This window comes from Cydia fagiglandana, chromosome 5, assembly GCF_963556715.1.
Source record: "Cydia fagiglandana chromosome 5, ilCydFagi1.1, whole genome shotgun sequence".
Taxonomy (NCBI): Eukaryota; Metazoa; Arthropoda; class Insecta; order Lepidoptera; family Tortricidae; genus Cydia; species Cydia fagiglandana.
This window is the reverse complement of record NC_085936.1, coordinates 6,426,715-6,441,925: the sequence shown is the minus strand read 5'-3', so window position 1 is coordinate 6,441,925 and position 15,211 is coordinate 6,426,715. Positions and strand designations below refer to the sequence as shown.

The 15,211-nt window shown below is 42.8% G+C and overlaps 1 protein-coding gene across 1 annotated transcript; it reads right to left on the bottom strand.

Annotated features, from left to right (window-relative positions):
- Positions 1 to 2,194: 2,194 nt before the first annotated feature.
- Positions 2,195 to 12,145, bottom strand: LOC134664350 (pyruvate kinase-like). The gene is made up of 10 exons (XM_063520925.1): positions 12,057 to 12,145; positions 11,162 to 11,385; positions 9,943 to 10,165; positions 9,026 to 9,132; positions 7,321 to 7,467; positions 7,082 to 7,183; positions 6,233 to 6,478; positions 4,254 to 4,476; positions 3,352 to 3,508; positions 2,195 to 2,416 (listed from the first exon to the last, which is right to left on the bottom strand). The coding sequence occupies exons 2-10, from the start codon at positions 11,360 to 11,362 to the stop codon at positions 2,404 to 2,406; spliced, it is 1,419 nt and encodes a 472-aa protein (XP_063376995.1). The 5' UTR covers positions 11,363 to 11,385; positions 12,057 to 12,145; the 3' UTR covers positions 2,195 to 2,403.
- Between the last annotated feature and the right edge of the window lie 3,066 nt (positions 12,146 to 15,211).

Genomic DNA, 15,211 nt, shown 5'->3' with positions numbered 1-15,211 from the left:
AAGGATGCTTCGTTTGTCTAGTCTAAGCTAGTTACATCTGGCCAAAGCGCCATCTATCGGAGTTTCTCAGTAAACGAACAACCTCTGAGTTGGTAATATTATACATATTCCATCAGTTTTATTTTTTTTAAGTACACTTTTAATAACAATAATTGAAAATAAAAGTTGCAGAATTAAATAGAAGTATTTGAAATTGCCAATTCATCAGTCACTTCTAACTAGCGACATCTAGCGATGAGTAATAGAAATAGGCTTTTGTCCTTAAATTATTTTTAGTCACTTTATAGCTTTTCTTTTGAAGGCACAAATGAATAGGCAAATTATATTATTACAATTTTTTTTTAATAAATAAAAATGCAAAGCAATTCCTAACAACGATTTTCAGGACCGACCGGATATATGTATATATTAATACCAACTAGCAATAAGTACGTATTTCGTGCTAGCTATACTAGATAATTACGGAATTGAATACCAACAAAGTGAAATTAAGTTATAACTTTATAGTAGCAGTGTCATAGGTATGTGGCGACATCTATTGACGAGTAGTTGAATGTTTTCTTTATTAACTCCTTTTTATATCCGTTTTTATTTATCTTAGTATTATTTAACTTATTTTATACACCTAATACCTCTAAACTCCGATATATTTAATATTAAATAATCTAAAACCTATCTTCCAGTTTCAAATTTCTTTTTTAAGACATACATCATGGGGTCTGGTTTCATGTTGGCTCTCAGGAAGTCACTTTTTTCGGGGCAGTCACTCTAAGCACATAATATAATCATATTATGAGAACCAAATTATTCAAATAGTACCTACAACCAGGCGGCGTAGCACGGTCGCGTTTTTATCCCTTGTCGCCATGCCTGTCACGTTCTAACAAGTACGTGAGTGCGAAAGGGACGCGCATAGTGATAGCAGATAAAAATGGAACCGTGCTGCGCCGGCAGAACAGGCTATCGTAGCGCCTGAAAGAAATCTCTTAGCAAACATATAAGTTTTCATGTTATGTTGCTGATACCTGTACTGTAGTAGTCTTATTTATTCTGTGCTATAGGTTGATTCCTGGTTGTTTCTCGCACATCTCCTTTCATTTATGCTTCAGTGGAAAACCAGCCTAACCATATGAAAAACTTCCGATTAGTTCTCCGTAAAAAAAAAAACAACGGGTTGCACTCCGGAAGTGCCGACAGAAGTGAAAACTCAATGACTAGTCCAAAATGTCTGACAATGTATAATTGACCCATCCTCATTTCTATTGAAAAACTTTAGTTCCGAAATTGCTGGCCAGTGAGGTTAAATTTGTAGCGTTAATTGTTTAAAATTCGAATAGAAATTGTAAAGTTACCTTGCAGACCTCGCATCTGAATATATTTGGTCATGATATTTTGAGTTTTATTCACCAGTACTAGAGTTCACTTTTATTAGAGATTTCATCAAGATATAGCTTTATTGAATTATATTTGAGTGATATAAAGTTAGAATGTAACTGTGAGACCCTCGTATTTCAGCCCGTACAAGATTAGAACATTGAGCTTTATTGCTTAATATAAAAGTCCAGTTTTAAATAATTGACCTGATTATGATACGTTATGACTAAAGTTCTTTGGTGAATAACATTGGCCGTGACACATGACGTCAGCGTTACGTTACGTTACGCTGAATCGAGTTTATCATTTTTACCCCACCTCAAAAAGTGCTCAGCACCGTTATAGAAGTTTTCACTTCAAAAAACTAAAAAAAAAATAGAATTATAATGTACCCTATGTCGCCCTATGAACTAAGCACGGATTGTTCGATTAATTTAAATCGGCTCAGCAGTTTTGACGATACTTACGTAAAGACTGCTAAAATTAGGTGAATAAAAAAGGGGAAAGATAATATTATGTGCCTTTTTCAACAAAAATGTACTACATTGTCGGTTGTCGATAAGGTTGATTTCAAATTGAAGCGATATGGAAATAGCGCCTTACAGCTTGGCAAAAAAGAGTAGAAATTAAAAAGTGGCAACACTGTAGCGTCGTCCCGTTTTCTTATATTTATTGGTTTGAAAGGGACGACACTCCAGTGTTGCCACTTTTTAATTTCTACTCTTTTTTGCCAAGCTGTACAACCGACTATAGGGACCCTTTTGGTTGATAAGGGCACTATTATGGATGTTAAACAAAAACAAAATATAACATAGATATTATGTTTAAAATTTTATTCAGCATACGCAAACATGCAACAATACTCTTGCGATGTATTCACAATAAATAAAACATTATCCTAAGACTAAATGTATATTATATATACCGAGAAACATTTTTACAGATATCCGTTTTTGTATCACTAGTAGCGCGTCTGTTCGCTGTACTAATACTTAGCATATATGTATATTTGTAGTTGTTCTTTTCACTTTACTCCACATGCCTGTAAAAAAAGAAAAACGTTATTGAAGCTTTTATTTTTAATATAGCACTGTTTTTTGTATTCTTAATAACCTTAGTGGCCATTAGTAGAGCAAGCAAGAGTGAGGAAGTATCACAATAAATGTCAAAATACCTATGAAAATTTAATGTTTATAGTGGCACCCTTCACACTTTGTTACTGCAAAGTTAGCTAAAGATGCAGGCAGCTTCAGGCGGACAGAACATAGGTTACTAAAAAGTTTGTTTAAACCTTGTACCAAATCAAATGAAGTCGATGTAAAGTCCTATCCTATATCGAAGACATATGTAACTTCGTATAAGATGAATAAAGTCTCGGAAATCAAGAAAAAGTCATTCTCCCATAGATGGCGCACACACCTTTAGCCTATTCTCGGCTAGATGGCGTGACGACACCGTTTCATATTTAACAATTTTAACACATAATAGATATCAGTGAATGAACATAGGTCAAAATGATATAAAAATAATAAAATCATTTATCCATATATATTCATTTTTTTGATAATTTTATACGTGTTTATTTTGAGTTATAGTCGTGTGTCGATAGATGTAGTAAATTTACAGTGACTACAACATTTACTATGACAGGACCCCTCTATACTATCTATTCTTTTTGCCTATATCGGTATAAAATGTTTTTTCGATTTTGCTACTTACTTTAGAGCGGGTCGGATATGCGCCATAGTCTCCTACTTGCATAAGCAGTTTTTAAAAGGTAGGAGACAGGGTAACATTATTAGTATTTTGGCCGAAGGGTGGTTCCGGCGGTTTCGCAGCCGGCTGTCTGACTGACCCCTACTTCTTACAAAATGTATGATAAAAGTCTAAGAAAAATCGTTCATATTTATAATTTCCACAGAAAAGACGCAGGTTTTCCCGGACGTTTATAAGTTTATAACTCAGTGTGATACTAACACGACGCGCATGGTGTTGGTGAATCCGGAGCCCTGCTTCCAGCCGGTGACGACCACGATGAGGTCGCCGGTGTTGATGAACCCCCGCGCGCGGCCGAACTTCACGCCGGTCTGCACGCGGTCGTCCACGTCCTGCAGCCAGTTGCTGGCAGCTGGGGCTGAGAACAAAAAAAAGTTAGGATTTTGTCATACCGTGTAACAAATTGTGCATGATATACGCGTCCACCCGGGTACACTTCCTACATCCACCCGGTACACTTGTTACACCTACCCTAGACCCTAGTACAGTCGCTACACCCACCCTCGTACACTGGCTAAACCCACTCGGTACGCTTCCTACACCTATCCCGGTACACTCACTACAATGGTACACGGCTACACACACGGTACAGTCGCTACACCCACCTCGGTTCACTCACTACACCCACCCTGGTACACTGGCTACACACACTCGGTACAGTCGCAACATCTATCCCGGTACACTTGCTAAACCCACCCTGGTACACTGGCTACACACACTCGGTACAGTCGCAACACCTATCCCGGTACACTTGCTAAACCCACACTGGTACACTCACTACACTCACCCCGGTTCACTCACTACACCCACCCTGGTACACTGGCTACACATACTCGGTACAGTCGCAACACCTATCCCGGTACACTTGCTAAACCCACCCTGGTACACTGGCTACACCCACTCTGGTACACTGGCTACACTCACCCTGGTAGACGATGGGCAGCACGCCGCGGTAGAGATGCGCCTGGCGGGCGGTCTGCGGCTGGCGGGTGACGGCGATGATGGGGCAGCGCGGGCGGTACTTGGCTACGTACCCAGGTACACTTGCTAAACCCGCACTGGTACACTCTTGACACCCACCCCGGTACACCAGCTACACTCACCCTGGTAGACGATGGGCAGCACGCCGCGGTAGAGATGCGCCTGGCGGGCGGTCTGCGGCTGGCGGGTGACGGCGATGATGGGGCAGCGCGGGCGGTACTTGCTGAGCAGGTGCGCGGAGCGGCCGCTGGTGGTGATGACCACGATGGCGGACGCGAGGCACTTGGTGGACGCCTCCACGGCCGCGATGGCCACGGAGTGCGCGGGGTCGAGGGGAGCTGACACCTACAAAATACATTATTCTTTTAGGCGCGTTCACACAGTACGAGTCACATTAAGAGAATTTTGCGTCTCTATTGTTTCCCAAATAGCTTTAAGTCCAAATAGCGTTAATCATAATAGCCTTTAGCCTAGCCGCGTAGCTTTAGGCCTAGCCGCGTAGCTGTAGGCGTTAGCCTTTGAAGAGCAGAGGCGAGTGGAACTCGACGCGAAGCGCGACGAGTTAAAGGCCCGACCACCTGCGGTCATAAATTACAATTTTGTCGGAGGGGTGCTGACCTGCGGTGTGTATGGTCGTACATTCACCGCAAAAATAGGCTACGTCAGCCACCTGAGAGCTCACGATCGTCGCTCTCACTAGCCAGTGAATACCCAGTCGCCGAGGCCGAAACCGGCTAGGACAGGATGGATGGAATCATAATTTATTTGGTTCAGAAGTTTCACTTCAGGATTGCCATAAAAACAAACCTAACCTAACCTATCTATAGGATAAATAAATCAATAAAAAATATAACAGGACATTTTTACACAAATTGACTAAGCCCCACGGTAAGCTCAATCAAGAAGGCTTGTGTTGTGGATAACCTTACGAAAATTCTAAAAAGTTAACGGTTTCAGTTTTATGACTAATGATAATATGACAAATTGTACAAATGGGGAGCACACGTGAAAGAAAAATAAAATCTGGCCCAGTGTAGAAATTTAATTCAAAGATAAGCGTAGATTAACATTTTTTCTTTTCACAAAAATTCGTTCGGTCGGCGCCGTCGAGGATGGCGTTGGCCAATTCAGAAGTCAATAAAACTTGGGCGAAAAGGCAAACGACTATGAGAAAGAGTTCTTGAAATGAATGATAGTTGTATTGTTCCTGAGCGACGAGCTCCGAGAAAAGCTGCTTATGCCAAATAGCTGCTTCAGCCTCCTTGCTGATGTTAGCCATGGTGAGCACACACTCGAGGGAATAGTCTCCCTTGGCCGTCTCGCCGGACAGCATGACGCAGTCGGCGCCGTCGAGGATGGCGTTGGCCACGTCACAGTCAATTAAACTTGTGCGAAAAGGCAGACGACCACGAGAAAGAGTAATCTTTAAATGAAATTGTGTTGTACCTGAGCGACGAGCTCCGAGAAGAGCTGTTTATACCAAATAGCTGCTTCAGCCTCCTTGCTGATGTTAGCCATGGTGAGCACACACTCGAGGGGATAGTCTCCCTTGGCCGTCTCGCCGGACAGCATGACGCAGTCGGCGCCGTCGAGGATGGCGTTGGCCACGTCAGAGCCAATTAAACTTGGGCGAAAAAGCACACGACCATGAGAAAGAGTATTGTACCTGAGCGACGAGCTCCGAGAAGAGCTGCTTATGCCATATAGCTGCTTCAGCCTCCTTGCTGATGTTAGCCATGGTGAGCACACACTCGAGGGGATAGTCTCCCTTGGCCGTCTCGCCGGACAGCATGACGCAGTCGGCGCCGTCGAGGATGGCGTTGGCCACGTCAGAGCCAATTAAACTTGGGCGAAAAAGCAGACGACCATGAGAAAGAGTATTGTACCTGAGCGACGAGCTCCGAGAAGAGCTGCTTATGCCAAATAGCGGCTGCAGCCTCCTTGCTGATGTTAGCCATGGTGAGTACACACTCGAGGGGATAGTCTCCCTTGGCCGTCTCGCCGGACATCATGACGCAGTCGGCGCCGTCGAGGATGGCGTTGGCCACGAGAAAGACCATGAGAAAGGGTAATCTTTAAATGAAAGATAGTTGTATTATACCTGTGCGACGAGCTCCGAGAAGAGCTGCTTATGCCATATAGCAGCCTCAGCCTCCTTTGAGATGTTAGCCATGGTGAGCACGCACTCAAGGGGATAGTCTCCCTTGGCCGTCTCTCCGGACAGCATGACGCAGTCAGCGCCGTCGAGGATGGCGTTGGCCACGTCGGAGGTCTCGGCGCGGGTGGGGCGGGGCTTCTTCACCATGGACTCGAGCATTTGGGTGGCGCAGATGACGGGCTTGCCGACCTGGGGAGTAACGGTACTATTTGATGCGGGTCGCTTATTGAATGAATGAATGAACGCTTAATGAAATTTTGACAGATCATTACAGATATCGGGTCAGCTCTTATGAATCAACCCATACCTTATAGCAAGATTATACCTGAACAAAAGTCACTTTAGAGGGCGAGTGTCATATAACTGTAAATTCAAAAAAATCTTTGTGCTGGTAATGAATGTCCCATTTGTTCGTCTTTTTAATTCTAATATTTGCAGGCATTATAAACGGTGTCTTGTGATTTAACCAATTAAAAAGGTGTTTCAAATGTTTTTGTTTCAAAACCCCATTACTCCCATTAGGCTATTAAATGTTTTAACAAGTTAAATGTTTATGTATATGTTTATAATACGAATCAGTCAGAAAATAAAATTTGACTTGACATTTTCCTCTAGTCGACAGCGATTGTTCCTAACCCTCTTATTCATAAAACTTAACGGGCCTGTAGTTAAATTATGTTTTATCCCTTTCTTACAAATACATAAGTCAAAATAACAGATAAAGACAAACGATTTATAGCTAATTCAGGCTTGTAGCGCGTTTATGAATAACGCCATAAAACTACAACTCACCCTGTTGCACCTTGAAATCATGGTCTTCTGTGCGAGGAACACCTTCTCCGGCGGGATCTCAATACCAAGGTCACCGCGAGCCACCATGATACCGTCAGATGCCTGCAACATAAATGTGGTCAACACATCAAGATTGTTTACCTTATTTCTAATGCTAAAAAAAACGAACTTTAGTTCAGAGTTCCATAAGGAAGGCAGGGTTGTCTACGGTGCAACCCTGAAGAATAGGATATACTCACGGCGATGATCTCGTCGAGGTTGACCATGCCCTGGTGGTTCTCGATCTTGGAGATGATCTTGATGTTCTTGCCCTTCTCGCCGAGGATGCCGCGGATCTCGGCCAGCGCGGCGCCGTTGCGGATGAACGAGGCAAAGATCATATCAACCTGTAACACATTTGTGAAAGTTTAGGGTTTTGAACATCACAGACAAACACATGAAGAATTCAAAGATTAGCCAGGCGTGTCTCACTCCGCGATTTCCTTGCCATTGATCGTGATTTTGGGGTTTGCCATAAGCCGCGCGTGGCGCTGTCGCCACCTAGCGGCCATATCTGTCCTGATCGTAACAGTCGCGTTTTGTTAGAGACTGAGTCTTCTGACCCTAGTACTATTATTTATTCTGTGGATTAGCAAAAAATTAAAACTATTTGTTTTTAGGTTTTCTCAACTGTATCCACCCAAATATAAACAAATAGGCCCCGAGCATGAACTATAGGGGGCAGCATAGGAGCCATCAGATTTTTGGCGCGAGGCGTAATGTGTCGTTTATGCTTCCGATGTAGCCCACAAGATGGCAGAACCTACTATGCACAAGGAAACGTACCGACGAGAACGGTAGACGGTTGCACTTGTTTTGCCAATGTCCATGTGCAATGCACACATATTTCCGATTCAGGCCACAAGATGGCACCCTCCAACGCGCACGGTCCCTATACCAAACATTCTCCTCACGTGTGAAAGTAAACACCGACATTGGCAAATTTACCCTATGCAAAATTGCAGGAAGTAAAAGCCAGAGGATAAAAAAAAGTTTATTGTTAGGACACATAGAGAAAGAGAGGTTTGTCTATTAGCGGCTTCTGATCGCGAGTTTGTCGCGCCGATCTGTCTCTTCTCGCGCCTGTCGCGGCAAGTTGTGCTAGAAGTGCAGTTAAGGTTATTTGGGGTAACATTTCTGAAATCTTACTTAATATGTGCATTATTTATAATATTAAATATTTATCAATAAGTCTGCTAGTACAATGGCACATATCCATATTAATTAAGTATTAAGTATTAAGTATGCGAAATCGATCTTTAATAGTACCTCATTAAGGTTTAAATTTATACAACAAGCCAATGTATTGACATTGGCTTGTTGTTGTCCTATTGAGGAGCAAATCGATCACGCAATTTATACCTCCAATCAAGGTCAGTGCCCTTGAATTTAAATGTTAGCACTCACATGGTAGCATGCTTTCCTTATGTAAAAGATAATATATCTCAACCCGACTACGTAGTAACATAATGTATTGACTACATGTGATAATAATATAGACTACACAATCATCATGAGATATGACACGTCGTATACGCGTGATAAGGAGATGTTTGTGGTTGTGAATAAAAATGCGGAAAGCGTGTCTTTGTTGTTTATCTGATAACAGTGGGTATATTTTATGTATATACGGGTCTGGCTGATAAAATATATATCTGAAAATGTACATGGATAAAAAAAATATGTGCGATCTATGTTTTAGATTGAATTTAAGTTAAAGTGAATTTTTCATTAAGAAAATTAAATCAATAATAGAATACCAAATACAGTAGGTACGTAGCGGCCCCCCTTTATAAATACCTGTCGTTAAATTTAAATAATCACGATTATTTAGCAATGGCGCTAGTGTGCACGTTGATGGGCTCTTAAATTGATTTATAAGCAGTTTCTTAGGTAGGTACTCACGCCCTGCTCTACGCCGAAGAGGAGGTCAGACTTGTCCTTTTCGGACACAGCGGGTAAGTCCACGGGGAGACCCGGCAAGTTCACCCCCTTTCTGGAGCCCAGCATACCTGTAAAAGAGGATGTATCACACTCGCATCGATATTTATAGACATTTCATACTTAAACATATCGATTTACAACGCAATCGGACGAAAAACGAAGGGATTAAAATCGCGCCTATTTTTTTCAAGTCTGGCAATAAATTTGTATGTCCCTAACTACCTGTCAGATCCTTAAATAAAGTTTTTAAAGATTAATAAACTAACTATAAATTATCACACAAAATTTCGTTTTTTTTAGAACCCTTCTCCCCCCTTCTGACACTTTTTCATTGGAAAATGATAGGTCGTAAAAACGTAGTGTCACACATGGCATGACCCCCCCTCCCCCTGTTGCTGTGACGTACGCGTCTTTGTTAGAACTCTACCTTTCTTACCTTATCAGATCGGCTAAACGTTATTTGTGTTGGCTACCTCTTTAACTCACCTCCATTCTCAATACTGCAGACTAGTCCATCGGCAGCAACGGACTGGCAGATGACGGAGATCAGGCCATCGTCGATAAAGATGCGGTTGCCAGGTTTGACCACGTTAATAATGTTCTTGTAGTCGATGCATACTGCCGTTGCCCTATCAGATCGGTAGAACGTTATTTGTGTTGGCTAATCTCTTAGTTAACTCACCTCCGTTCTCAATACTGCAGACTAGCCCATCGGCAGCCACGGACTGGCAGATGACGGAGATCAGGCCATCGTCGATAAAGATGCGGTTGCCAGGTTTGACCACGTTAATAATGTTCTTGTAGTCGATGCATACTGCCGTTGCCCTATCAGATCGGTAGAACGTTATTTGTGTCGGCTAATGTCTTAGTTAACTCACCTCCGTTCTCAATACTGCAGACTAGTCCATCGGCAGCCACGGACTGGCAGATGACGGAGATCAGGCCATCGTCGATAAAGATGCGGTTGCCAGGTTTGACCACGTTAATAATGTTCTTGTAGTCGATGAACACGGCGCTGCCGTTGCCCTTCTCGGCGAGGGCGGGGTCGATGGATAGCTTGATGGTCTCGCCCTTCTTTAGCTCTACTTCGGCTGACCCACCCTGTATAAAAAATATGTTTTAGAAGTCTTATCTGACGTAGCTATGTAGACCAAATAAAAGAAAAAGCTGGTCTCGTGTCGTATCAAGAGGCAATTAAGGCTATGGCTTATGAGAGGGCGAAGTAGAAAATACTCCACCGACAAGAGGATACCTCTTAAATAAAATTGAAGATCTGATGTTAACAGCTGTTACTAACGCCATTGGTTATGACACTCATAACATATATGGATAATCGAATTGAGTTTGCGGCAATTTTTCATAGGGAGCAATAACTTTGACCGCCAATTTTAAATGATAAATAATTTATTATTAGGCAACTAAGGCCCATAGATTAGATACCTCACTAACATAGATACATACAATAATAAAAATCTTAAAAGCTAAAACTCTGTTTTCATTTGCGTTGTCTGTTCCTGTGTAAGATTCGGCAGATTACCACGGCCAACGTCATAGACGTTATAATCATTTCGTCCATTAACCATGACACACCATGATATCATTGCTGTGTAATCTGTGTGTTTGTGTGTGTTCGTCGCATGTGTTATCATCGCTGTACTGTTATTCAACTTGGGATAGGCTCAAAATGGTGCCTATGAGAGCTAAGAGACTTTATACACAATGTGTAGACTACATGGTTTGTATATAACGAGACACTTACACCCTCCAAAAGTCCAGTTCTGATCTCAGGTCCCTTGGTGTCGAGTGCGATGGCCAGCGAGAATGGGAAGCCGAGTTTCTTGCTATAATTTTTCTCGGCCTCTCTCTACACGTATACTAGAAGTGTATCAATACTTACACCCTCCAAAAGTCCAGTTCTGATCTCAGGTCCCTTGGTGTCGTGTGCGATGGCCAACGAGAATGGGAAGCAGAGTTTCTCGCTATAATTCTTCTCGGCCTGTCTGCAGTCGGCGAATGGTTTCGGCATTTTTGAGAGCTGCGAGAATTCATACGGTCTATTGTAGTCTACACGTATACTAGAAGTGTATCAATACTTACACCCTCCAAAAGTCCAGTTCTGATCTCGGGTCCCTTGGTGTCGAGTGCGATGGCCAGCGAGAATGGGAAGCCGAGTTTCTCGCTATAATTCTTCTCGGCCTGCCTGCAGTTAGCGATGGTCTCGGCATGGTACTCGTGGGAGCCGTGAGAGAAGTTCATGCGGGCAACGTTCATGCCCGTTTCCATCATCTTTTCGAGCATGGAGACATCGCGGGATGCGGGTCCTGGGGAAAGAGGGTGTTTTAGTAAAATTTTTGATGGAGTGTAAGATTATGGCCTATGGAGTACGTGGCCGTCCCTTGGTTGTTTTTATCAACATCAGACGGAGTTAAAAACAAGTTCTTGACACCAAAACTAGTTTACTTGGTGCCTTAAACAGATTTGTTGCCTTTGGAAAAAAAAGAGGGCTACATATACATCATCCTTATCGATAGTACCTACCCATATTCCCTCAACTACTCATGGCTCTTCCAATAAGTATCTTTGACGATGGTAGGTAAGAACCGAAGCCGTGTCTAACTAATAGGTACCCTTGTCCACGAGTAGTCAAGCCTCAGAAAAACGAAACCTGTTAAAAAGGACATAGGACAGGGATAAAAACAATTAATTTCTCGGAAGAGGCTTACCAATGGTACAGATGATTCCGGACAGGCGCACATAGGAGGCCTTGGAGTCGATGTCGAGAGTGCAGATGTGCTGCAGGTGTGAGCCTACGTCAACCGCTTATTGCTGACCGGGCATGACTCTCAACCTTTCCTTACCAATGGTACAGATGATTCTGGACAGGCGCACATAGGAGGCCTTGGAGTCGTTGTCGAGGGAGCAGATTGATGCAGGTGTGAGCCTACGTCAGCCGCCTACTGCCGACCGGGCGTGACTGGCAACCTTTCCTTACCAATGGTACAGATGATTCCGGACAGGCGCACATAGGAGGCCTTGGAGTCGATGTCGAGAGCGCAGATGTGCTGCAGGTGTGAGCCTACGTCAACCGCTTATTGCTGACCGGGCATGACTCTCAACCTTTCCTTACCAATGGTACAGATGATTCTGGACAGGCGCACATAGGAGGCCTTGGAGTCGTTGTCGAGGGAGCAGATGTGCTGCAGGTGTGAGCCTACGTCAGCCGCCTACTGCTAACCGGGCATGACTGTCAATTAACCTTCCCTTACCAATGGTACAGATGATTCCGGACAGGCGCACATAGGAGGCCTTGGAGTCGTTGTCGAGGGAGCAGATTGCTGCAGGTGTGAGCCTACGTCAGCCGCCTACTGCCGACCGGGCGTGACTGGCAACCTTTCCTTACCAATGGTACAGATGATTCCGGACAGGCGCACATAGGAGGCCTTGGAGTCGATGTCCAGGGCGCAGATGTGCTGCAGGTGTGAGCCTACGTCCGCGGCCGCTTGCTGCTGACCGGGCTTCTCTGCTGACCCCGCCTGGCAACAAAAACTTGAGGTTGTAGACACTTGCTCCGTCACTACAAACCGTTCTACTAAACGGGCGTGATTGCTTGGTATGAACGCACCTTGACATTAAATTGGCTTGTTAGTCACTATTGCAGCGCAAAAAAATAAGATGAAGTTCCTCCTAGTCATAATTTTTAGCATCAGTTGATATTAAAACAAACAAATTATACTTAGTAATTATTCATACACTTTTTTCCATTGTTATAATATATTCATTAATACAGATGCATTCGTTAACGACCACGTAATTAAGGTTCTGCAACGCAAGATAAAACTCTACCTCAGATGGCATAAGTTCGATATAAATAATGGATATTTTTAGTTTTTTTTTATATGAAATCTGATTAGAACACATTGTTTACACTAAAACATTGGCGCGCGTACCTACATTTTGAATAATACGCGTATTTTTACTAACAGTTGAAACCACAGTGTAGTGCAACATATTCAAAGGCCACAACACTACTGGCCTGGCTAACAGTGAAATACATGTCATATCGGAATATGTTTAGACCTAGACCTATAAAACCAAGGAAACCACAACCGCAGTCGGAACTGGGGTGAGCTACGATTTCTGTTTTCATATAGGTATAGTATACTATGGAGCATAGACTGAGTTCCGGACCAACGCATCAATTCTTGAGGAGCTTGACATTACATAAAGAGCGGTTGCTTTCTACGGCAAAACACGGATCCTCAACTTCTTTGGACACGTATCTCGGCGAGACGGAACATCCATAGAACGTCTAGTTGTGCAAGAAAGAGTGGGAGTTGACAGGGCCAGAGGAAGATCGCCAATGAGATGGACCGACCAAATCAAAGCCAGTTTGTCGGCCACAGTAAGCGAATGCTCACGGAAAGCAGCTCTACGGGAGGAATGGCGACGAGTCGCTCAAAAGTCTACATAATGGCCACGACCACTGGTCACGAGTGTAACGAAGAAGATAGTATACTAGCTGAATGTATAGCCGGCGCCTGTGACTTTATCAGCGTGGACTTTCAACCCCATTTTCACCCTCCTAGGGGTTGAATTAAAAATCCTTTCTTAGTGGAGTCTTATAACACTTGCAGTGTATGTTTCAAACTACAAGGTCCTATCTTAAACGATTTAAGCTGTGGGTTGGCTGCCTTTCTGTATAAGTTTCGATAAAAAACGGAAGATAGGAGATAAGGCGACTAGACTAAGCCTTATATCGATTTATTGTTATTTTCTTATCACATTGATGTCTGAATTGATAAACAGTTTCCTATATATACCTACTCAAAGATTAGCTCTGCCACTCTCTATGTAACTAGATATTGAAGATAAAAGTAAGTATATTGCGCAATCTAATTAGCGTTTAAATTGAAAAATTTGCACCACATGCAAATTTAGATTAGTTAGACTTTCAGACTGATATTATTCCATTCTCGCAGATGGAGATATTTTTTAATTTAATAACAAACGTAGGATTTGCGTGCTAAGGCATCGTTTACCACGATGCACAATAGGTTATTTGACTACTAGTCAAATCAGTTTCTTTTTTCGTACTGTTTAAACGATTTTATATACTATGGAATAGACGTGTGCGCCGCGCCGGCGCGCCGCCGCCGCCGGGCTTTTTGACCACGCCGCCGCCGCCGATAAATGATCGGCGTGAAATCGGCGTGACCTTGAGTGTTGTTAATTAGCTATTCTGAGTTGGTTTTTGGATTACAATATAGATTTTTTGTATTATTTATGTTACAGTTGTCAAATATACATCAATCATTAATTAAATGAACCTGAATAGCCAGTTAAAGTAACTGAGTAACCCTAAGCATTCACCATCAACTGTTAACGAACGAAAGAAGACTGCTGCTAGTGCTGCTTATACCTTGAACAGCTAAAAGAACAAACTTCTCCATTCTGAAAGAGCTCTATATCGCCACTCATCTATTCCAAACATGCCATGGGAGAGCCCTTAGCTTCTTCGGATATATTATCCAACGCATGATGTGGAGAAACACATTAATTTAAGCCGAATGAATGGCAAACGTGCTCAAGTTGGAGCATGTGTGAGATGGTCGAACGCTATGAAGAGGTCGACTTGCGGCAGTCTGCACCGTGCAGTCCATACGGCTTATGACTGCATGAAATGGAGACAAATTACATGTGGTCGCGAGCCTCAGCAATGAGGAAACGAGAAAGAAGATACGTCTCAGTGAGCCTGGTGCTTGTATGACAAGAAAACCATTAAAAAGAAGCCATAGCAGTGTACTATGTCTAGCAAATGTCAAGGATGTATGAAGTTCTGTTTTGTTAAAGTAAAAAGTACGTCATTTTTAATAGGATAAGCCATGGAAAACTTGAGAAAACGGAGAGTTACAGATTGGATCGAAGGTCATTGGGAGCAGGAAACCTCTTAATGAAAGCCAGTTACTATGGAAATCAAGTTATTACACCTATCCTATATTCATTTACAAACCATTTATTTTACTCACAGCATATATAACTATACATAGTTTATTGACCAGCAACCTGCATTGATCAAATTTTCAAGAAAAACAACAAATTAATGATTTTTCTTAAGAAACTTGAAAGTCAAGGTCACGCCGATTTCAC